The sequence below is a fragment of the Hermetia illucens genome, chromosome 6 (assembly GCF_905115235.1).
Source record: "Hermetia illucens chromosome 6, iHerIll2.2.curated.20191125, whole genome shotgun sequence".
Taxonomy (NCBI): Eukaryota; Metazoa; Arthropoda; class Insecta; order Diptera; family Stratiomyidae; genus Hermetia; species Hermetia illucens.
In genome coordinates, this window is record NC_051854.1 from 66,076,655 (window position 1) to 66,103,159 (window position 26,505).

General features: G+C 38.2%; 1 protein-coding gene across 6 annotated transcripts in view; it reads right to left on the minus strand.

Moving 5' to 3' along the window:
- The window catches only part of LOC119660607, a 586,737-nt gene that overhangs the window by 18,915 nt on the left and 541,317 nt on the right, over positions 1–26,505 (minus strand). For all 6 annotated transcript variants that reach the window (XM_038069301.1, XM_038069297.1, XM_038069296.1 and 3 more), the window contains one exon: positions 747–1,037. In XM_038069301.1, coding sequence (XP_037925229.1) covers positions 747–1,037 — 291 coding nt within the window. The remainder of the gene's footprint in view (positions 1–746; positions 1,038–26,505) is intronic.

A 26,505-nucleotide genomic window follows, 5' to 3' on the forward strand; every position in this document is an offset into this window, starting at 1 on the left:
TTCTTCTTCTTTTTCTTCAGCCTACAGAAGTCTAGAAAAATTTATCTGCCAATTTCACGAGAGGAAAACATTAAACCCTCAGCATTTATTTCGTACTATATTTTTTATTAGCTCAGACCTACTTGACAAATATCAATCTGTCTGCCCCCAAGGGTTAGATACTTTCCCTAATTTTCACACGCAATTGGTGGAAAAACATCTGCAGCATGAATGCTGAGTGACTACTGGTTGCTGCCTCAAGAGGTTACAGATGATTTTTCCAATGGTGTACCCTTGATGACAAGTCCGTTTTTCTTCATTAATGAATTTTCGATAAGCCTTTAGAGGAACAAGATTTGTAGCTTTTCGCAAAAATACTGTGACAAACCTACTTGATAATTGGAACAAAAGTGTTTGCTCAAATAATTGAACGAGCTACGTGTCATCGATTTCAGTCGATGTAGAGTCGTCCCTAAGGTAATTTCCACAATTATTTATATGGCAAACTTAGTGGGCGAAGTCCACCCTCACCTAAGGAACAATGAAAGGTTAACACTGATAACCTTTACCTGGGAATGAACTGAAAATGATTGGGGACAGCATTTGTTTGCTATCTAATAAAAATTGTCCTTATCCCGAGAAATGTGTTTAGATTCAGAATTGAGTTGCATTTGGGTGCGAGTAAAAGTCAATATCCCACTCGGTACTGATTTGAACATTAGATTTACTATGTCTATCGGAATAACAAAGCATTTCGTTTTACTTACTTCTCCATGTATCCAATTTATGTTCTTCCAATTGATCCATCGATGTCTGGGGCGATGTATAGTACATTTGCAAAATTTTAATAAAATCTGTAATAGTGAGCATTCCAACGAATTGTTGTTTTTGTGAATCCCATAATGGTGCTGCACGAACGCCATTATACACTAGAGCGTAGAATGCCTTCTTAACCAATAATTGAGTATCGAATACGACTAATTTAGCCGACGTAGGTATTAGATCATAGCACTTGTGAAAACGGAAGAATTTAACAAATATCTGTGATTCGTCTTCTTCTGCAAATAAAAGAAAAAAATAAGAGGAAATTAATATTTTTGAAGTTATAATTAAATTTTTAGGATTAAAAATGTTGATTAAATATTAAAGAATGATCAGTTAGACTTAAATACCATTTTTGGGCCATTAAAAATAATTAAATAAAAGCACCAAACCCCCACCCTCTGCTCATATTTTCACTCTTCGTAGAAACTTAATGTTTGCTTTATCAACGATAACCATCAAGGCTAGTTGCACTCAAAATTCGAGTTGTATTTTGTACCGTTCTATCCAATTCCCTTGTCTAACTGACGTCCACGATCCATTACCTACAGCGTCTACTTTGCCGACAATATTATATAGATTTTCTACACCAAAAAAATATTCACCAATTACTGATTATCAAAAGACCAAGGAGGACTTCTAGCAAAAAGGTCTACCTCATATTATATTACAAAACGGATAATTCCTATAAGCGAACGGTAACCATAAACGCAATCTTTAACATTTTGAAAGTTCATACTAGTGCAGTAGAACATCCAGGTAAAGAAAGGAGGAATCGTGCTTTAAATCCGAGGAGAGATATTTCAAGCTTTCAATTGTTCAGAAAGATTCAGTTGCGAGAAAATTCATACTTCGATTTTTAAAATGAAATTACCACTAGGTATGCACCCAGCCCAGTGGTTAATATATTCGCCTCTAATACCGCTGAAGTACGGGCTAAACGGAGTTCGGACAGCCAAGTCAAAGTTGCTGGATGGCGACGATCCTTGTTATTTCCAAACCAAGTCGATTCACAAGCCCCGGATAACCACTAATCAACCTGGTGGTGAACTAACTGGTACCATCGTCCAGCGAAATATCTTCATGGATGTCAAAAATGGCATAATGGAGATGAAAGAACTGCTGAGCGAAACTCCTGGAAGACAGCCGAAGAGGAGCTGTGGAAAAAGCACATCGCAAGTGCAGCACAAAATGTAGTGCTCGCAGCCCGGCAGAGGAGGAACAAATAATCGTCAAAAGGAGGCGAAGGGAAAACAGCGTGGATCTGCCGACGAGCATGCAGCGAGAAGAATTTCGCGAATGGCGTCGGCACTGCTTCCATTGGAGCAAAGTCGATGTCGACTACGACGGCAACATCATCGCCAAATAAAAAGAGAAAGGGCAAACTACAGCCAGAAGTCATTCTCATCAAGCCGAACGAAGGGAGATCATTCGCGGAACTTCTTCAAGAAGTCAAACCAGAAGACGCTGGGGTAGATGTTAAATCTATCCGACGAACTCGAACTGGCGAGATTCTTGTCGACCTTGGGACGAAGGCCGATAAGAAAAGTATGTTCTGTGAGACATCCCAGAGCATTCTAGGCACGACAGCAGTGGTTTCCAGCCTGCAACTCATGTGTAAACTTGAAATAAAGATCTAGATTGTCTCTGAGAAAGTAACGAGCTAATATTTCCACTGCGGGAAAATAAAGATCCTGAAGATTATTTTCAGAATAAGGGTGCTTCCAACCCGCTATTTCAAATGCTGGGCAGGGCAGAAGCACTTTATGTTACAAATGTGGCGAATCTACTGCCACCTGAGTAAGAGATACGGTTAACTTGCGAGTGCGGGTAGGGTGCGGGTATAAGACGGCTTCGTTTGGGCTCTTTGTGCGGAGATGACGTTTTTCCGCTCCTACCTCTCACAGAGCGAATCTATGCAAGTTTTTGGGATTGGGGCGCCGCCTTGGAGGACGAGATAAGAAACACGGAAGGGAAAATTCTAGTTGGAGGAGATTTTAACGTCAAAGGCCTCGAATGGGGTGTGCCTCAACCAGATTCTCGAGGCACACAAATTTTGGGGATTGTTGCCAGGACAGAAAATACGGGTAGCACCCCGACATTTTGATCCCCTGGTTGCGAGTGCACTATCCCTGATGTAACTTTCAACGATGGGAGTTACTGGGAGATTTCACGGCCAGTGATCATCTGTACATTTCCTTCGAAGTGATATACGGCTCTTCCCAATGTTCTGCCGTCAACATCTACCGTATGGAACATTAGGAAAATCGACATTCTCTCAAGAAGGGTACATCAACGACAAGACCCAGGCGTTGATAAAAGAACTGCAATCGAATCGCTAGTTCATTCAACAATGGGCCTTGTAATGTATCGGCTTCCAAAAGAAAACTGCGTCCCGGAAAATTACGGCTGAAATTGTAAGCCTACAAAGGAACTGCCTCAAACTTTTTCCTCCAGCTAAAAGGTTGCGAAATTTATGCTGATAAGGAAGGGCTAAGGGGATCCTGAGGCGCCCTCAGCGTGTCGTCCACTCAGTATATTGGACGCAGCGGGGAAGCTAATTGGGAAGGTCATCAAGCCACGACTAGCTGAAGTAATACGTGTTGCGGAAGACTAATCATCAACACAATATGGTTTTGGAGCAGGCCGATTCACAGGATTAGCAAAAACAATATTTCTGGTGGAATAATTTATAGAAACTATGAAATATAGTTGCGGGTAGAAATTGAAAATGTTTCATCGAGATCCAATGGGACACATCAAAACTAAATAGTGTTCTATTCGTTTGTAATAGCCACACTTATATTACCTTCGAACAATTATATAGCGCATCAAATACAACTTGTAAATTTGATTAGCACAAGTTAGTCCTATATAAAATATTAATGATGGTCTCTGAAATTAGCACTTCGATTTTTCTTCAAATATGAGAAACTCAACTTTATTGTGTTTCAGTTTATCCAATTATTATGGTATTAATTGAAGTCACCTCGTATTCCACATCAATAATATTGTTATAAGCGGTTTTTCAAAAAGTTATTCAAACAAGTAGTGCTAATTTGCAGAATAATACAAAATAATAATGGAACAATGTATACTCATCAACAAAGTCTATGTATTCATTGGTAACTGAGAGGTATATTTTTTAAATTATCAAAAGACCAGTTTCTTCTAGTTTGGTTGAATGAGGTTCTTTTTTCAGATATTGTTTTTTATAATATATTGAATCTCATCTTTGGAGGGGCAACCGAAGTCCTCAATCTATTGGGACGCTACAAACCACATATCCATGCATCTTTTTAAAAATAAAATTAAGCGTCTTTGTCGCTTATTTACTGTATACAATTTTTAAGCTCCTTTCTGAGTTTCTAAACTTTGTTTATCTTTGTTTAAAAAAAGAAATGTTACAATATTTTTTTTTTTGCCCGAATTTAATCGTGGCAAAGACGGAATAAGTGATAGAGCTAACAAAAATGGTTTTACCAATTCAAAAAAAGGAATTTTAATTTACATGACGTGAATCAATCAGACTGAACATCAAACTATGATAAAAAACCTTTCAACATTTTGCTTTATGAAAAGCCTCGTCGTATCCTCCGACGAATTAGTTAGAGTGTAGGATGTGACCAACTGCAATCGATGGCAAAATTCCACAAATTTAACGCATGTTTTTCTGTTTGTTAAAAGGGGAGGGTTTGATGGTCTCGTTTATAATGAATTGTTCGCTAGAAAGATAGTTATTATAGTGGATTTATTGCGAACAGCTTCATGGACTTCATACAGCAAATCAGAAAAAACGAAATCAAGTGATTCAAATTGGCCATTCAAGATCTCGGATAAAAAGTTTTGACGCTCCCGGTATATCAACCCATTTCGCGTCCTAAGTTATCTACATATACATACTTTCAGGTGCTACGTGATTATTCTTCAATAATTATTGCCTTTAAAATTGAAAAATTATTCGTTTCAAAACCATCCAAATGAAGGAATGTGTACACTAACCTAATACGATGAGGCCTTTGCTCAGAGTAAAAAACAAGCCCACGAGACCCTTGGGAGGCAAGGAATAGAGCCCGTCGGCATTCTTGTCCATTAATACCTACAACTCCATAACGCAATAGCGTCGGACGTGCAAACCTGCGCAATCAAGCTTAGTTTGCATCAACATTTTGACTGTACTTTTCTGCGTTTCGCATAAGTCAATGCACCCAGTGACAATCTATCCTGAGACCTTAGCGTTAGCCCTGTTAATTTCTCAGAATGGGTTGCCACTATTTTAGCAAAAGTGCTGGTTAGTGAAGTATGGTAAAAGCATTAGAAGTTGCACATTGACCTTAGGAAAACTGGCGCGACTAGGCACTCAGCGGAAAACCGACTTTCATTTCATGTTCACTATTAAATGGACGTGCTATAAAAATGTACAGTTTCGCGAACGTTTATATTAAAAGTTGTCTCTAAAAGCATTCAAAGTATGGCTAGAAAATTTAGAGGCCTCAAGTCACCAACAAGTGCCTATTCGGATAAATATAGTATAGTAACGAACATACGACCTGATCAGGTTGCCGCAGAACCATGCTCCGTTTGAGGCACTTCACGGGCTGTGTTTAAAGGATCAGTTGTATTTATAACATAATTAATACTGCACTATACTATACTCATAAAGAAAAAGGAAAAAATTGAAACACACCCCGAAAATGCTACACTGCAATAGTAAGGTCAATGATTACTTATGGGGCGGTAATCTGGGCAGAAAGAATTAAACTCAGGGATATCAGCACAACAGCCAGGGAATTACACCAACTTCAAAGACTGATTTCCGTGTGTATCAGTGGGGCAATGAGAACATGTCCAACGACATCCCTAGATGTTTTTCTGAGATTGATTCCTCTCCATCTGCACATACAGATCCAGCGAAAGAGGGCGATCTTCAGAATGTCGGGGAGTACCAGTGAGGCGGAAAGAAGCCTAAATCGAAGGAAAGTGGATATTCCTTTTTGGCGGCATCCCGAATTATTGATACTAAGGGATAACATGACAGCAACGTTTCACTTCTATAAGAAGTTTGAAACACGTTGGAGCAAAGGGGCAAACTGGGAGAACATGGCATTGACATACGGCTTAAACCAGCAACTGATTACCTGGTATACCAATAGATCTCTTATGTCAGGCGCCGGGATTATTGGTCCAAAGGAAACGCACTTTAAACTAATGGGTAAACATTACGCCAAAGACTCGTTCCTTCAACCGTCGAAACTCTGAAATTTATTGATCGCCAAACGGTTATTGAGGCACTTAGGTCCTACCAGGTAAATTCCAAACTAGTATGGGAATACCTTAACAGGCCACATTAGGTTAGAAAGCAATGAGGCAGCGGATGAGCTGGCCAGGAAAGGAGCAGCGCCGTCTTTTTACGGGTCAGAGCCATTGTGTGGAGTCAGAAATGGGTTCAGGGCTATGGCATTGAAAAATGAAGAGGAACGCTTGAGGGAGCTTTATTGGGCGAACTCAACAGGAAGGGATCAGTCCAAGCACCCCATAAGCATGCGAACCTAAACGCTCGAAATATTGTTTAACCCTCATCAAGAGGAGATCATGGAGAAGCTATGGATATCTACGAACACTGTTTTTAGATTCTGATGAAACCTCCACACATGTTCTGAGATAGTGTCTGGCATTAGTGCAAAGTAGGTTCAGGCACACATAATACCAGATGACTTCTAGGTAGGGAACATAACCCTGTTGGTTATAGGTTTAAACAACATACTATATTTTATAGATATACTGCAAGCAGTAAGAGGACACAGTAGCTCTGCAAAAACGTTTTGGATTGCCGCATTCATAAAAAAAAAATCCCGTATATTAGTTGTTAGTATTAGAAACGGTTTCAAACAACTCCAGTAATAACCTTTTCTTAATAATTCCGCTAAACATCGTTTCCAAGCTTCCGAAATCTGTTCGAATTCCTTGATGCTGTCAAGGGGATATGTGTCTGTTAACCACCAATCGTTTGAGCCCCCTCCAAGAACCAGACGACCGGCATGATTCGAGTAGAAGTGAAGTTGTAGCATTAGGAGGCCACAATTCTTTCCCACAAAAATAATAATACCGCAGGGAATATGGCGGACGCATCACAATGCTTCGAAAACTATATTAAAGAAGTAGCGATCACAATTTTGTCTTAAATTATCACAGATTATTTATTATATTATTCATAGATGATTTCCTGCTAAATTTAGAAATCACATAAATTAAATATTCGTTTCATTCGCGGTTGCTATTCTTTTTCAATTTCGATCACGTTTATGACTCTAATGTGGTTCTCGTTTATTTCACTGTTTGTTTTTTACATGTTTATATGCTTTGAATCGATATGTCAACACAACACGGTCACACCTCTCTGCTAATTAATTAACAGAATAATTTAATGTCTTTTGACTGCGGTTCATTTCGAAGTAATTGCCAAATAACATACATAAAATTGTCTAAATGGACTCGAAGAAAGATTATTTTATCTGAACATCCTTTTCTTTTGTGCATAAGGTGCAAATGTATTTTGGTTTGTTTGAACAATGACAAACAATGCGAGACTGACCGTTGAATTTATTTTTATATGTGGACGACGATAAGCAGGGAGGAGCTGGCCCTCTTGAAAATAGAATTTATATAATTTAAATGGCCATGACGGCAAAGCAATCTTCATAATGCACTGTTAATAGATGAAATTACCAGACGCACTTAATGCTAGATATTTCAGAAATGTTTTATTACAAGAATATTCTACAAATAAATAACAAACAGATAGCTCTGCAGGAGTGGAAGCATGTCCTCATTTTTTTCTGCAAGCAATGGTGATGAACGCGGAATAGAAAGGCAAACTCCTAGTTTTCATATCCAAGGAAATTACTTTCAACTTAGGAAGCATGAAATGAGAATTTTCTCATGCAAAAAATGTAACCAATTAAAAGTTGTAGTTTGCAATTAATTTTTACATCAAGTTTTTATGCCTGAGATGGAATAGTGACATACTTTTTCATAGAATGCCAGTCATGGATGTGACGCAGTATTTAAGTATAAAAATAATTCCACGAAGTTAGAATAATATGTGGCACACTTCCAAAAAAAGGGGCTTAAAAAGCTATAAACGTTACTAAAAATCAACTACAATTTTTCATTTCAAGAAGATCAATAAATGTGGGAATAAATATTAAAACAGAATAAAATCGTAATTTATAGCTTTAAGATTTATTCTCCTTCCAACAATATTCACTCTCAAAGAATTCCACTTAGTACAACCGAATTCTTGGAACTGTCTTTCTAACCAAACTCAATAAAAATGATAAATAGTTCTTTTATTTGGCACTTTCTATGATTTTTTAATTCTTCATATTAGCGCACTTTAATTTAACTTTCCATCTTAAAAGATGTCATTTAAGAATCAGATGCTGGGCTGGTATGTGAATTTCTGCGGATTTTTGTCAGATGTAGGCAACTATAAAATGTCCAAACTTATATTGTCATGTAACTGACATTTTAAATAGTACTTGAACCAAAAAGTTGTCTAATTAAAAGTGTTCCTTTACTTCTGAAATCTGTCATCCTCGCAAAGAACTCGGGAATTTCAAACCAATATAAAACAGGTTACATACATGTATACAAAAGTTATCGGTGGCCTACAGGAGTCCATAGTCTTCACGGGAGATATGACAATATACCCCACTTGCCACTTGGTCTCTAATAAAAACTTAATAGCCAACTCAATGTCCATCCCAAATCATTGCTTCAATTAGCAGAACTTGAAAACTTTAACCAGATGAACTATGCCATAATCTGGGAAAGGTGAGTATCAATAGCTGGAGAATCATCTCCTGTTACCGCTAAGGCTACAGAACAGAGTAAAATGGCGGTAACATCTCTTTTCTATATCAAGAAAAAACTGCGAATCGCCGCCAGAGATTTTAAAGTAGGAGCTATAGTCTCCCTAACTATTATCCTGGTAACCAGGCAAGTAAACCCTGATCAAAAGTTTATCCTAGCAGCGATATTATAAGATGAAAGGGGAGGAGTATTACTATAAGTTTATGAGCCTTACCATAGGTTGAATGTTAATCTCCAACCGACTCGAATGTACCTTTCACTGAACAAAAAGTCATACGGGTAGCACCTCAATGTGAGTACACACGGAAAAGTGGTTGATCCTTTAAAAATCTAATTCTGGAAAATACTTTGCAAGAAGGGGGCATCTGTGCGATTATAACAGCCTATTGATCGGTGATTAACAGATATTAGGCTAGTTGGAAAGTTTGGTGACTCGGGATTTCACCTTGAAATGGCAGTAAGCTCCGATCGTGGCAACAGATGTACTAGCGTAAGATTTAATCATCAATCAGTCGAAGGAATTCATCGCCCGTTTAATCTTGCCTTCACTACTCTTCAGTTAAATCACGGGAGGGAAAACCAACAGTTACTGTGCCGAGTAGGATACGAACCAGCAACTACAAGCCCCTAACGATGCAGAAAGACCCAATTAGAAAGGATGTACACTTCTTGGAATGTAATACCGAAAACCTATAATCTTGTAATTTCATTTGGGACTACTTTTAGGAAATATAATAAGCGGCAGCCATTATGTTTTCAGAACTCGTTGGTTCGGTCCTTATGCCGAACCATTACTGCTGAAAATGGTAGCTCACGAGCCAAAACCCGAACCCCTTGGGGTCACTTCGATATTGTCGCTCAAGTTGGCATATATGTTAAAGATTTTTTCCACCCTCGCTTTTTAAGAAAAAGTACCTAAGTTCTATGCTTTCAGACTGTTTGGCAGCGATGAAAGGTTAATTTGAGGCAAGATTAATTTGAGATTGCTTAGTAAACCTAATCTTCCTGCCAAAATTTAACGAGATAGCTGTTATGTGGATACCAGGGCCAATATGCCTTGGAAGGAAGTGGAGAAGCAGATTGGCTTCCGAAAATGGCACTAGAATATCTGTCTGTAAATACTAAAAAAGATACAACTTTATGCTTACAAAAGAGGCTGAAAGCTCCATATTAAAAAAACTTTAACTATTAGGGTTTGGACAATTCATAGCGCCGCTGTTGACTTTTTAGTACCAGACATACCAAATTCAGTACCTTTGAAGTTGATTAGTACCTTTTTCCAATTTTCAGTGCTTTTTAATTGAACAGGTACTTATCAGTACTTTTCAAAATAAACAGAAACGAAACTAATATTTGGCAATACCACGTTTTGTTGAATGATAAAATGGCCGAAAATTTTAGCTGGTAAAATCAGACTGTCGATGGTAAGTTCGTTAAATAGGACAACATTTTCATAACATCCCAAAAACAAAGGAGCGGTTTCGAATCTAGTGGTTCATTTTCAGGGTACTATGGTATAAACACAGTTGCGGAAGCAAACTACCTCAAAGGATCGCCTTTCCAGACAACCCCGATTTCTAGAAGAAAACAATATCGCAGAATACTCAATACCCAAGTAGGGAGGAGGGGGGCTGAAAGGGAGAAAGGACACACAGCGGCCCTGGAGACTTCTGGCAAGCGAGAATCCATATTGTGCGAAGAAAACGAAAATTTATGTAATAGGCACATTTCTGCGATTGTTGAAACAGGTGTTGACTGAGTCTGGGAAAAAAAGATAATTTGACCCCAACTTTGAAGAGTCGCTTAGGATTTTCGCTTCCTAACCAGTTCAAAAGTAAACCTTTCAAGAATGTTTGCCAATGATTAGGCTGATAGAGCCGTAAGATGAACGTTTGGCGGCTGAACCACATGGTATTACATGAGCCAGCTTTGTGGTAAATGTGAAACGCGGCATGTAGGTGCCTAGCTATAACGCTCCTCCAAATTTTATTTGGACAGAATTTAAGAATATGCTTCGGCAGCCTGTTCTCTAATATTTTCGATTGTTTATGAACAGTAAAAACTGAAGCAAGCACAGCTCATTTTTAGATTGTGAGTAATTGTACTGTGAGTACTGGGCAACGACATCATATGAACACGTACAGAAAAGGAAGCACTGGCTCAGTTGTGGAACTGTCATTCATTGGTGCTGGGCTAATGAATAATATGTCCCAGCACTTTAATGGGGCTTTATCTCTATACCGACTGTCAGCTAAAGAGGGAACATATAGAAAATTTGCAAGCTGACAGGCGAAAGCCATGGAGTTTTCCATAGAGCTAAATATAATTCAATGTCGAGATGACACATATTCCCTACCAGAACGCAAACGATTGCCGAAATTGTGGTAGGTAAGACTGATTAAGAAGGAAACAACAGTCCAATAAAAAGAGTCTAAAGAAAGTTTAAATTAGTTGTATAGCGAGGTAAGACAGGCGCTCAAAGTGAATATTAGTTTTTTTGTGAGTCTTTCGAGGATTGGAACAGCGCCATTCAAAGGCCATAGCAGGGATCACAGCAGTTATGTCCTCAACAAGGGAGAGACCGTGATAGCCATGAGATACTTGGAATATAATAATATTACCCGCAGGAATCAGAGAAGAACTATTGAAAACTCGAAATTACGCTTAAGTTCCGGAAATCAAATCAATCATCACCTAATAAAGCCTTCAAGCTCAAGGTAAAGACCAGGTCGGATATGTTCACTGAGTTATGGGGATCATGTATTACGGAAGAGATCTGCTTTGTATTATGGGAGTGTTAGAAGGTTGTGTTACTACCCAAAGCTGGTAAACCTGCAGACGAGGCATCTTCTTTCTGTTTCATATATTTTTTAAGTACTATAGGTGAAGCGGTGAGTCGGGTATTGACATTGCTGGATATTTGATGGGCTGAAAGCTTGTCAGATTGGTGGTCTTATTTCCATAAAACAATCACACTGTTATAATCATACAATTGATTACCAGTTTGATTGAAAATGTGTGAATGGGAGTCTGTCAATTGGAAAAAATTTTGGTAATCCTCAACGACAACTAATACTCCCAGTTATGCCGTGGCTTTTGTCGACAGCTACCAGCAGGATGGATTTGTTAGGACACTGATCAAGTACTCAAGGAATGTATTATCTACGCGGGTATCCCATAGTGCTCTATTCTGCGCGACTATTGTGTAACATAATATACAACGATGCAAACCACGTTAGACCTTCAAGTTGAACTCATGTCAAACAGAAGAAGAAAATATTTACAAATCTTCTCCTCTATCCTCTTAAATCGTCTAATATACGGAAGTGATGATATGGACATTATATTTTAAGTAGCTACGCCAGTATATTCGTTAGAAAATATTCAGCAACTGTATAATCTGGGAGAAGTGATGCCTAATACCAGAGATGTACTACCTATTTGTTGGCGATACAAGCCTGAAAAGACGAGGGGAGGTATGTGAAATTGTACTTAATCCAGGAGGTTCGAAATAAAAGCAGACAATGAAATAGTTAAAAGTAAAATGATACTAGGAAAATCCGCATTATATTAATCCCGCCCCCTGATAATAATTATTGGAGGTCTTCCGCGGGGAGAGCAACATCATTTGCTATAATATTCTCAAATAAATTATGCCAAAATATAGAAGGCTCTTAGAATAAATTTTCAAACTGGATATAACCGGCCTTGAGAATGCTCTTTTATCTGCTTGAAAATGCATAAGGTAAAAATATTCTGTAATTTTCCAACTCATATTTTAATGTTCCCAGGCCAAGGTGAGATTAAAATTGTGCAATTGACGGGGTGCAAAATTACTATCAAATTACTGTCAGGAGAAATTTTGATAGTTCCCTTGATGTGTTAGAGCTATATATTTCCATAAAATGTAGATCAAGAAAAAGTCTAGAGCCGAAGTTCTAAGTACTCATTCTACAGTTTATTATTCCCTCCAATGCCTGATCAAATCGGAAACACGCTTCCGCGAATATAGGTAGGGAATATTTATTATTATTTCCCATATACCTCTGTTTCAAGTCTCAAAGGCAAGCGCTTGCACATAAAACGTGAGTCCTTCTACCTCTTATTGAATGTTATCTGCATTCTATCTTTAGGCTTTTCAGGGCTTTGAAGGGTAGGCATTAGCCCTTTGAATGTGTTCCTCAGAGTTCAAATCCTAGTCGTCAGTTGTGTTCGTCTGTGTGTTTGTCTCGCTGCTGTAAGCTTTTCACTTGCAAAGCACTAAGTCTAATGATAATGAAATTGAAGCATCGTGCCAATGAAAATGACAAAAAATATCAATAATAACAATGGAATGTATGGATCGCCTATATTCCACAAATGGCTCTATTAAATCTAAAGCTTTCTGTACTGTGGAGATTTAAACCATGGTTATTAAATTAAATTCACTTTCTTCGTCTGCCGAGAAAATCCATGAACTTTCATGATATTAGTCAGAAAATGTAATTAAAGCGCTGATATTGCCTTGGAAATTCGACCGGCACAAAGCACGCAAATATCCCACTTCATTGAAAAATCCGCAACCACTTGTTGGCCTACCCAACCACATATTGAGAATAGAAAAAAATAGCATGTCAAGAATCTTCGCCGGTAAAAAAATTAAAATAATGGACGAATGAAAAAGATGGAAGTCATATTTTCTAGAAAAATTTAAGAAAATAAAAAAATGACAAAAAGACATTTCACATCCGAGATACAATTTGTAGTCTCTAAAAATTATTGATTTAAGAGAAAATAATTTGATGTTCATGTTTTGAATTTTCTGATCTCCATGGAAATTTTTCTGTCGTGTTTCAAACGAAAAAATCTGACAGAGGTTGACTAGAAGAATTTAGATACATTTGGAGAAGATTAAGATCGTCTTTATCGGGTAAAATAACAAATCCAAACGATGTGACACTAACATAACAAATCCAAAGACGTCGTAAAATATGTAATTAAACTGACATTTATCAAGAGCATTGAATCTTAAAGTTCTAATTAAAACCTTACAGCACTAATATGTACACAATTAAAAGAACAACATTTTCAATGCAAAATATGTGGTATTGGACTAGGTTGAGTATTTTGTAGAAAATAAATTGAAATTTCAGGCCTGCATTCATTACCTACAAAAGAATTGCAAATATTTCCATTAGAAATTGTGTTTGTTTATTACAATTATTCTATTTTTAGATGAAGTGTTTCACATGGGATAGATATGTGGATATTCTCTAAAGTTTTCAGAAATAAATACATTTTAATTCGAAATACATCTCAAGTTTGCAGGATTGCGACATAAAAATTGTAAAATTTACCTTGAAAAATAATAAGCAAAAAATAGCTTTGATTTTTTGACAATTGGGGATATAAATATGTTAAGGACTGAACGTTTCGATATTGAAAAGGAATGGTTTATCCCTTCATTGTACGTTTTCACATTTCATGCCTCTGTGCCCGACTTCCGTGAAATATTGTCAGAAACATAGCCAACGAATAACTAACAAAGGATGTTCTTAATTACGACAGTAAAATCAATTGCCATCTGGTTTTTGAACTTTAACTAACAAATCAAAACACGAAACATAAGATCTGAAGGGCTCGAAGAACACCCCCTTTGTCGTTTGAGTTAGAAGGTAGTTTCTTGGTCAAGGGACAAATAAAATGAAACAGGTACTGAAAAGTAATTTCTTTATTGGTTAAAAAGTTTTTAGTAACAAAGTCAAATATCGTATTTCGGAAACAAACTATTCCCTTCTTTAGAGTGTTCTCTTCTGATATCCAAATTGTTTGACTTTAGATAAGGGAATACAATTATCTTATCACACAATAACAATTCCATCTGCTCTACACAATGCTAAACTCCAAAGCAAAAGATGGAAAGGATGACCCTAACACAAAGCATCAAGTCGCTTTACACGAAACTAAAGTATAAACCTAATACTCTATTCCCACCTGAAGTTCATCAAGCACACCCATGGAAAAGAGGAAAAACCAACAGAGCTTCCACTTGCGAAAAAACCTGATACAACAGCATCTTAGGAAAGAAACTAAAGGTGCACAACACAACACAAATGCGTCAGGAGATAATAAAATAAGATAAAACCGAAGGAAGAATTCATTCTCAACTATGTAATCAACAAATCTAACGAACACTTCACCCAGGACCAGCTATCACTACTCAACAAAGGTTTCAACTTCGCCAAAATAGACCCAACTTTCTCCAGAAGAATAATGGACATCCATTTGAGAAGGAATTCTGCAACTGTTAGACCCCACCAAGGGAAGAGCTCCGAGCAAAAAAGAACTAACCACCAAAAAATCATTTAAGAGTTGAAAGAGAAGAGCGTATATTACTTACCAGCAGATAAGGCAAATGCAGGGGTCACTACGAACAAAAACGTATTTGACAACTTAGTATGGAGAAAATTAGAAAAAGATATATTCCACACCATTAGAAAAGACCCCTTTCCAAACTCCCTTAAAAGAGTGGAAAAACTCCAGCAGAATGCAAACCTGTTATTAAAAAGGCCTCCGAATTGAAAATGCCCAACCTCTCTCTGCCTAGAATTAAATGCCCCCCAAAATCCATAAATTCGTTGACCCAAAACATAGCGAAATGTGTCCTGGCAGAAGTAAAAAGGATAGATCTAGAATTAAGAAAATGTGAAGTGGGAAACAACAACTTTCCAAATTATCGACCGACTCGGTTGGTGGATGCAAAATGACGTAAAAGCGTTGTTCCAAAGAGTACCGATTCTTGTTCATGAAGTGGATTGCGACTCACGGAAACTAATTTGATGGCCAGATATGCTGAAAAAGAAGGCCAAACTGTACAGATAACTGGCTTTCCCATGCATGAGTCCTACATCACATTCAGAAATGCATTATACCAAGGAACCTCCGAGGCAGCAATGGACAAATCGCCGCTGTTATGCGAAATATTCAAGAAGAGCTTGGAGAATAACCTTGCGGAAGTTGGTAGACTTCAGAGATTCTGGATCAGATTTGTGAACGATGTACAGAAAATGATAAAGGAAAAGAAAGAGGAACGATTTTCGAGAAGCTTAACCAGGCATATAGAAACATTGAATTCACCATGGAGATTGAAATAATCCCGGAACGAATGCATTTTGAATTCGACAACTACAGAAAACCAACTCAAACACAATGAACCATCACATGCATCTCAAATCACGATTTTCAACACAAAATGGCGGCATACAATTTCATGATCCACAGCATGATCACAACCCCACTCAACAAGGAGAGGAAACAAAATGAAACAAAGTACATCCTTGAAAACGGGCACAGTAGAGAAATCGTGAATCGTATCCAGACGAAGCTGCGCCACACCTCGAGGCAATTACTTTCCATATTCCTCCAAGATGACAAAATAGAACCAAGAAAATGGGTAACATTAACTCACTCAGATTTAACGCATAACATCAAATGCCCGGATTCCGGGTAACCTCAGCAGACGCTACTTACTGAGAACACGGATACAATCGGTTAAGGACAAAAAGAAAGGACCAAAAAGAGCGATGTATAAAAGACTTCCTGTCCAGACTGTGGAATGTCCTATGCAGGACAGAACAAATGACTGGCCCACACTCGAAAAGAGAACACACTGAAGGAGGAAACAGTTGGTTTCCGAAATACGGTATTCGTCTTTCTTACCAACAACTTTCTACTACAATAAATAAAGGAACTATTCTTTAGAGCCTGATTATTTTTAATTTTTACCATCCTTTGTCAATCGATTTTTGGCAGTAAAAAGACATCGAACATTTTAACAAACGGTTTGATTATTCAATATCTTTACGAGTATACTAGATCAGCAGGATATTAGCACGCAAGAACGGAATAACTGGTTTCTGAAATACAGTATCTTGGAAATTAAAAAAAAAAATCTTTCAACTGAGAAAGGTAACATCTGTTTATGTATATTATTTTTGAGAGCAAATAAACATACTAAAATAAAAATAAAATCCATTGTCAGCACGAAATAATATCATTTGAGCGGCAGCCAACGAATTCCCTGGGTAGTTTTAATATAAGAGTCCTCATATGGCATTCTGGTGAACATTTAATGTTTCCGAAATGTGAAGCGCTGGTTAATGCACGTGATAATTCTGGGAGGACAGATTTAATTTTTTTGTCGAATGAAATTTAAAAGAGGACGAAACATAAATTCTCTTTTTCGGGACGCACATCCTTTTTAAATATTCGCTAGATAGTCTCCTATATTATAATCATAAGTGAACAGAGTACCAGAATTTCACCTTCCGCGGCTGAATGAGCAAAGATTGGTACTTTGCTCCAATGTAAAGTATCTGGATGTAATCCTGGATCTGAAGCTAAATTGGAGATTGAACATAGAACTGCGGGTTAAGAATCCCTGTATTGCCTTCTATACCTGCAAGAGGAGCTTTTCAAAGAAATGGAATCTCCGCCGAGGATGGTTCTCTGGATGTACACAGCTTTGACATGTCCCATTTTAATATACGACTCTATTGTATGGTGGTAGGCTTTCAGCAAAAAGTACAGTAGAATGAAGTTAAATAGGATTCAAAAAACCGCGTGTGCAGGCGCTACCAAGGCTAGGTAGTCCTGCTTTCAATGTACTTCTACACTTCCTCCCCTAGACCACCGCATTAACGTTGTACCGTTCAGTGCTGTCAGTGTAAGTGAGTCCGGATATTGGACAGTGAAACCATATGGCCATAGAAACATCCTAGATGAAGTACCTCGGGAAATTTAGGCGTCCGACATGGACTATGCCACACGCAAGCCGAACTTCAGGAGAAACTTTGTTATCGACTTTCCAACCAGAGCAGAGAGGAAGGCCAGCGGCGTGTTGCAAGGCTATGACATAGTATTCTTCACTGACTCAGCAAAGATGGTCTGGTCTCGCATACCGTGTATGCGCGGACCTCAAATGGCGAAGGCGCACTCCCTGTGTCAAGTGAAAGGGGATTTAGCCAACCTATAACAACCCAATTGCGAGAGCTCCCGTGCCTGATGCGTTCCAAATACGTACAAGATTACGGCGGTCTGCACGGGGCACTGTTTCACAGGAGACCATGCCGCCAGACTCAGCATATCCTACAATTCGCATTGTCGAAGTTGCGGAGAAGAGGAGGAAACCCGCAGGCCCTTCCTTTGCGATTGTCCAGCTCTAGCTAGAGGCAGAGTGCTGACATTGGGTAAACCATTCTTTGAGGACATCAGAGAGATACCTAGCTGCAGGGTGGAAGAGCTGCTTTCCTTCGTGAATGCCACGGGCTGGTTTTGAAGATCTGAGCCGGCTGGATTCTGCCTCCTTGTTCTCATAACAGCAACATGGTCTTAAGAGTTTATGATTAAAACTGTCCACCTCAGCGGCCAATGATACCTACCTACACATAAGCGAACAATTTGTGGATTCTTCACGTTGACGATAATGTGTCATTGCAGTGATTTTATAGTTGGACCAAATATCACGTAAAGACAATCAAGCTTTCATTTACAAATTTGTGGTACTTTTGATGACAACGTTTTTAATCAGTGCTCTTCTATTAGGTAACCCATGCCTTTCATTGATTAAGAGGGGATATGCGCCCAAAGCGCATCGTGTCCTGAGATCCCTAAAGATAGGTATCCCCATTGAGGGCTTTTTCCGGCAGATGGGCAATCATTTTACTTATTTCTCAGCAGAGAACAAAACCTATGTAGGATATTCGTGCCCATAATATCGAAATAAATTAGATACCAATCAACCCTCATATAAAATTGACAACTTCATCTGTCTTAAATTCGCTAAAAATTTACGAAACCTATTTTTAGCCTACAGAATAATGGAAGTATTGAAGCCTCTTCGCTTATTACAGCAAACGATAATTCAGTTACTGGATTCAAATGGGCTGTAAATATCTTAGAAAACATTTATTAATAACGCAATTTACATATTGTCCTTGTCCTTTTTATGTACAAAAGCTCTTACACTTTCACGTGTACAAGATCGAAATATTCATTCGAAGGGAAAATTGATGAACGGATCTTAAGATAATAAATTCATTGAATTGATTGTAATTGGATTAAAGGACTAGAGCGTACAATGAATGCATGTTTAATACTCCTTAGTTCCAAGGGAATAGATACACAGGGATTTAAGTTCCTTGATATTAAAATTGAATTAATATCGAACATCTGGTTTGCTTATTTGAAAGTTGGGGTGTATGGCCATGAAAAAAGCTAATTTCATCCGGTTTTACCACAAAAATGAATACGGCTAGAATTTGAACCTACGTTACTAAATAAAATATGGTATTTCAAGGCACAACGCCTCCTAGCCTAAGTCAGAATTTTGCAATTCAAATCTGCAAGAATAAGTAACACTGCTGAGATCTACAAGTAATTCATAACCCACTTCAAGCAGTGTAAATAATTACAAATTCCATTATAACGAGGGTTTGGTAGAGGACCTCATATCCTTTTGACTGTCGTCTGAAATCTAGGTCATAGATTATTGAATTCCACACAGGTACCATGTTCGACAGGAGCGGAACGCGTAAATATATATATGGTCGTATAGATCGCTCCACCATCCTTACACGCTAATGCTGTCAGTTCCTGGCAAAGTGTTTCAGTCCACTTCATAGTGGTGCTCAGGGGTGGCGATGAGGAAGACGGCCAAACCAAAACCAAGTGGCCGAAGCGAACCTCCATAGTGGGGAGACGCTGTACTCACTTTGGCTTGTCGGCCGTGATGCAGTAAGCGAATGCTCGAAAGGCCTAATTAGGGTGATCAGACCCGAGGCTGCACGGGGACTCATTAGAAGTAGCAATTTGGTCACGAAACCTTACCAGGGGTATACTGGTACCATGGGAACCGGGATAGCCCCTGGACTCTCATACTTCGGGTGAACTCCCCCGTTGTATGTGAGTGCAGCTCGGTTGTTTGCGGTTGGCCCCCTAGTGGGAGTTTCATGGGGGTTGTGGTTATGCTCATGCGAGAGGAGACCTTCGGGCCTCGGGGTGGTGTTGCGTTTCAACACAGGTGCCGTACTCCTTAGTTCGGTAGAAATTTATGTAGGTCTTGCATCCACCAGTATGAATGCTAAGCCATGCACTTGGTATAGACTGGTACCGTTGTTGCTTGTCTCAGCGGGGCTTTGATTGTGGTCACAAAATCAATCCATGTCCTTAGAAGACCGTGGGATTAAGTCTCCCAGACAGGTGCTCACGTAAAACCTTCAAGGACTTAGTCCACTCTATAGTTTTCCGAGAAGCTCAATTTCTCCTCTACTACTCTAAAGAGGCCGATAGTATATCTATTCCATTGGTTTTCGTCTTTTAAGCTATATTTACTCCTTTTACTAAATATAATGTATTTCAGTGGCCACTTGATCCCTTTTTTGATGAAAGGATTTTACATAGAAGAAGGGATAAAATCTTACACTGGAGAAGAAATCAAATGGTTCCTGGAATAACGTATTTCTATTATAAATGAACAAATTTAGCTTAAAAAGGAAACATATTCCGATTGTTTTAGTTTAAAAAAAACTTGCTAATAAACAAATTTCAGACTGATGAAGAAAGGAGAAGTTTCTCAATATTTCAAAAAACAAAAGTCCATGTGTACAAAGCCTTCTGGAAGTTTTCAGATTCCAATATATTTAAATTATTGAATCTAATAATTAGTTGCAGACTCATTTGCAATGAATTCAACTGCCCAAAAATTTTTGATGAAACTCCTACCCCCACAGAAATTTATTACAAAGTCACTGACAAAGTCTCATCAAGTAAATCTGTATCATCCAAGCTATAAAAGATTTCCATGAAAAGAAAACCCATCAAATATTTGTCTTAATGGAGTATCTATCCCGGGGCGCCATAATAGCAGCGATTAAATGTTGATTGTATTCTGCAGAATGCTATCAAATACAAAAAAAAATCTCCCCCATTTCATTTCTTGCAAAACAATTCCAGATGTTCTTGCCCGAAACGTACATCGTAATGAATTCCTGAACAAGGCAGCTTAGTTGAGTCCTTGCTGTTTGAATGCGAAATTGAAATCAAGCGTGAATAGTTGGCATGTCCTTCTATGTAGGATGCAACTGGAACCGTATGATCTGGTCCTGACCTCAAATTCAAAGAATGAAGAATTAACGTTCATTCATAGTGCATCTGCATATACCAAGCGTTCCGGGAAAAATACTTTTTTGAAATTTTCGTAGAGATGCATTTCCAGAGATATTCAACTTCACATGTGCAGATTATGAAACGCAGAATTCAAGATATTTTCCAATTTACAATTAAAATTTTTAACCCTCAGGAAAGTGGAACATTCTAGGCAAGTCTAGGTTGGAATCTTGGTAATAACAAATAGTTTTTTGGTGGGCAGAGAAGAGGATTTTAAGCACATTGAACAATGCTTATTGACGTCGTCCCGTTTCTCATGGTTATTCTCATATCCAAAGCTTCATTTTTTGCCAAAGGAATCAAATGCTTATATAATTTTTATTTGTTGATATTTTTACAATTCCTTCTTCGAATCAATTATCAAATTAAATTAAACAAAAAATAAATAAATAAATAAGACGAATTACTATAAAATTTCAAACTATTTAACTTTCTAAAACTGACTTTTCTCTAAATGTTAGATATTTCAGGGTTTCAAAAGAATGCCTCGACAAGAATAACATCATCTTTGCAAAAGTCAGGCTGCTCTTTTTTTACTACAAAATCTTTTTATAAACAGTATCATCAACTGAATGGAGTCAGACTTCCAAGTTACCATAACATAACTCATGGACAAAATTTCGGTTATTATTCTATGCTCTGGACAGAAACGCCAGTTGTCTATTTGAGGAGTCCGTAGGATAGAAAATTGGCAAACATTTTCCACCAATTGGTCCATTCCGTTATCAAAGTAGATGCGAACTTAGGATCCCTCAATCTCTTAGCAAAAATTTCATTTCGAGTAAGGTTAGATCTGAACAAAGGTGGTGCATGTCCAATTCAGAATTGTTCAAACCAATTAGGAATTTTCCAAAATAACTTCAGAAATTTCAGACTTCAGACTTTTGCAAGTCAATTTCAGAATTTTCCATTTCAAATTTCAATTTTTCCATTTCCAATTCAGATTCTCCTCAAAATTTTGTGAATGAAAATTTTTGAAAAGAAACTGAATTGGAAATGGAAAAACTCAACAATGGTCTGAACATCGAAGTCAATGGTAAGCGACCAAAAGACCGGCCAAAACAACGGTGGCTTGATACTCTGGATGGGGATTTAAAAGTCCCGCGACTGCATCCAGATCAGGCATTCGATAGAATCAAATGACGGAGCCAATCACGACGAGCCGAGCTCGCTTGTGAATGGGACAAAGGCTGCAGAAAAAGAAGATTCTTTTCAAAATTTTATTATCAACTTTTATACCAACTGGATTAGGATAGAGCTGCGCATCAATTTTCTATCATTATTTCTCTTAATTCACCGGTCTGGGAATATAATGATCCAATGGCGTTCTCTTGGAGGGGTAATTGTCTGAAAGTGATAGCAAGGCAACAATTTAAATTTCTTAATACTTGAGAAATTTTCTCTATTGTCAGTGGACATTAATGAGGTTCTGCAAGAAACGGCAGAATTAAGTACACAATTTTACATCCAGAGGTTACAAAAAAAATTGCACATTCAGAGCATTATATTTTTTCCCAGACTGAATTCCATGGCCCATTAAAACAATGATAGAAAATTGATGAACTGCTCAGATTTTTTTGTTCGAAGAACTCCATCCTTATGCAGTGGTTCTGCGATTTAATTTGCCTCTACACCATAATGACTAGCTACTCAGAGTAATTCCACCGTATTGAATCTAGAAACAAAGTTCAAGCGATTTCTACATTCCTGACCGATTTTTGAAGTGATCAAAGTACTACTCAACGCCCTCAGTGCAGCTTGAATATCGGTACAGATTGCGAAGCGCCTGCCCTTCAACCGCTCGTCAATCATCCAGGTTGCTGTCCTTAGGATCGCACACACTTCAGCCTGAAAGACCGTCTAAAGAGTTACTATCAAAATCAAAAAGCTGAGTCTAGTCGATCACATCACACTTTCGGCCTGTATTGTTGGATGAAACTATTCAATGCAGTGAGAAAATCCGGACCTGGGGTGAAAATTATACGGGAAAATCGGGTCCAAGATAAACATTATGGAGGACCTTTATTTTCCCCTTTTTTAATTGAAATTTCTCTCCGCTTCTCCCATTCCCATTTCAAATATTTAAAGGATTTTTCAAGGAACACATCCAAGAGTCGTGGGGATACATTATACTCTAGGAAGTGATTAACTTGCAGTTTAGTTGACCAGGGTATGATAGCCCTCGGACACAGCAGTGAAAATTTTTCTTAGTGTCCGCATCACCATTTTAAAAAAATATCGTCCACCTATTATAAATAAGAAACAAATTTGAACAGTGTGAACTTTTCTAACATTTGTCCTACAACTTCATAATGTCTAGTACACTATAACCACAATCACCTTCAAAATATCTTCGAAGTAAATTTCTTGAATACGTAATAACTTTTCAACCAAGCGTAGTATTCTCCTCAATTCAGATCCTTGCCATTCTTTTATGTTCATTTTGAGTTAAATACACGCAAATCTACTTAAGGCTCAGTCGTCCGAACATCATTGCCTTTCTTATGTACGAATATAAAAACTGAGTGCCCTACAATAGCAATAGATGAAAAACTCGCGAAAATGCCATTAATTAAGAAGCGTGAATAAATAAGAGCAGCAGACGAAAATGGATCGATAGAAAGAAATGGTTATATGCGAAAAAATAAAACTTTCGGTGCTGACTATGAACAAAGACAAGTTGGACACAGGAAGATGGGTTCATTGCGTACGAACGACTCTATGGTTTTCAAATATAAGAAAATTTGAGTGCATGATTCTTCTCATTTCCGCATTGAGGGTATCCTTGCAAGGGAAATACGTACTCACAACTCCTGCGAAATCAGGGTTAACTATCACCTATATTAGGGCAACAATTCCCTCGTCATTTGATATAATTCTGCGAAATCGAGTGACAATAGGTTTTTATGATAATCTTCCTCCGTCACTGGATTTTCGCTTACTATAATTCTATGATCTCTGGCAATGTCGTAAATTCGCATAAGAAATACAATATTGACCTGCTTAAAGTTTGTTAATAATGGCAGGATTCGTACTGAATTTCTCAATAACGCTAAAGCTATTGTGTAATGATTTGTTTTAGTACAAAATTGTTGGCTCATAAAATTAACTTAAAGGAATAGAATTTCCAGAAAAAAGTGTTCATACTTTTTCAAATAAATCTTTTATTTAATTTGGTATAGAATACGTGGAAGACATATTTTTCTCAGTGCCTTGACTGCGGCAACCCCAATTGGGCATCAAGGATATATTTATTGGTTCCACTCCTTTTTCAACACTGAGTCATGGAAGGTTTAAAATTCTATTTTTATTTTTCTGAGACAAAAATGATTTCCTGATAAAAATAAATTGCTATGATATCGTTCGGAGGATTACAAACCAGGGAAGTGTTTGATTTTACCAAGAAACACTTGAAATGTTTCCTTCCAAGTTTATTTTTATCACTTACAAAGCTTTGTGTAAGATAAAACCTCATTTCATATTATGGTATTAATTGGCCTATATCAAAGATATCATTATGAAATGTTGTATCTCTGTATTAAATGGTGTGGCCAGAACTATAGTTTATTTGTCAGAAATTGGTTTTTTAGTCCTACAGTTAGAAAAATGCTAGGAAAACTCAAAGCATATTTCTCTTTCCAAACACGGGTCTGTTTTTTGTTGAGGATGCTGGGAGTTCTGAGTCAACACCCACTTGGTGACGGACCGGACCAATTGGGAAGCAACTTATTTCTTCTTCGTGTCTGTTTGATATAGGAGAAAATATAGTTGATTTAGAGTAAAGTAGGCAGGTAAAGCGCACAAGTGCAATGAAATTTTGTTTCACCACTTGGTGCTCAGAAATCGGTAAAATTCTGAGGGGTTTTTAAGAATTCACTATAATCATGCACAAAAGATCCCCAGGAATACAGATTTCCATGAAAGTTAGAATTTACTTATTCTACGGAGATAAGATGTCAAGCGCTTTTATTTGTTATTTTTCCTTAACACATGTTGATTGACACTGTTTTTCAATACATTATAATCACACATAATTACAAAAGGGAGATATCACACAGTGCAGCAATTATAGAGGTATCACGTTGCTGAGTACCGTCTATAAGATATTCTCCACTATCTTGCTAGGCCGGATAGCCCCATACGCCCAGAACATCATTGGCCCATACCAAAGAGGCTTCACTCCAGGCAAATCAGCAAAAGATCAGATTTTCTTTCTGCGGCAAGCGATAGAAAAACTATTGCAATATGGAGAACAGTTGCACCACCTATTCATCGACTTTAAAGCCGCCTATGATAACATAGCCAGGGTTAAACTGTACACGGCCATGAGAGAATTCGGTATCCCGGCGAAATTAATAAGACTGACTAGGCTGACCCTGACCAATGTGCGAGGCCAGATAAAAGCAGCAGGATCACTCGCAAGACCATTCGACATCAACAACGGTCTACGACAAGGGGATGCGCTATCATGCGTCCTCTTTAATCTGGCCCTCGAGAAAGTGATCCGTGATGCTGAGGTAAATGCAAGAGATACGATCCTCTTCAAGTCCACCCAACTACTGGCCTGTGCTGACGATATCGAGATCATGGGAAGAACCACCCGAAACGCACAAACTGCCTTCATCCAGATCGAGCAGGCGGCGCGAGATCTTGGGCTGCACATCAATGAAGGCAGGACAAAATATATGGTGGCAACGGCAGCACCGAAGACGAATCAACCAACAACATCAAACCGCACTGGTCAAACACGAAGAAGAATAAGGATAGGAGAATACAACTTTGAGACCGTTGACAATTTCTCCTATCTAGGGTCGAAAATCACAACCGATAACAACTACGATGATGAAATCCGCGCACGGTTGTTGTCAGCCAACAGAACCTATTTCAGCTTACAAAGACTGTTCCGCTCGAAACGTCTCACCATAGGGTCAAAGCTCTTACTGTACAAGACTATGATCTTGCCAGTCCTCATGCATTCCTTAGCAAGAAAAATTGCGAACTCTTGGCCGCGTTCGAGAGAAGAATCCTCCGAAGAATTTTTGGCCCCTTACATGAGGATGGACGATTCCGTAGCCTACACAATGACGAAATCTATGAGCGATACCATGACCGTCCGGTTGTAGATAAAATCCGCCTCAATAGGTTACGGTGGGCGGGTCACTTAATCCGTATGGATGAGGATGATCCCACCCGAAAAGTCTATAAGGGCAATATCTATGGTAGAAAAAGAAGACGAGGCAGACCCTGCTTAAGATGGAGCGATGACGCCAGACAGCTTTTAGGGATATCGAATTGGTGGATCTCGGCGCAAAACCGGGATGTCTGGAGGAAGGAGTAAGGAATCTTGCATCATAGAAACTTCATTGGTCTATGCTGGGTGGGGTATTTGATGTTGAGTATATAAAATGATTTGGTCTATCTAAAAATGATGACTCCGGCTATTGAGAATGTCTCCTAGTAACAGGTGCTGTGGCTGTCTCAGCGGCATTGGATGTTTGTCAATAATCAATAACTTTGAATCTCGTATTTTACTGCGTTGAAAATATCGAATTTCGTGGTACTCGAGCCAGCATTTGCGGGACGTTCTAATTTTCTGATTTCATTGGAAGAAAAATGCAGCTGAAG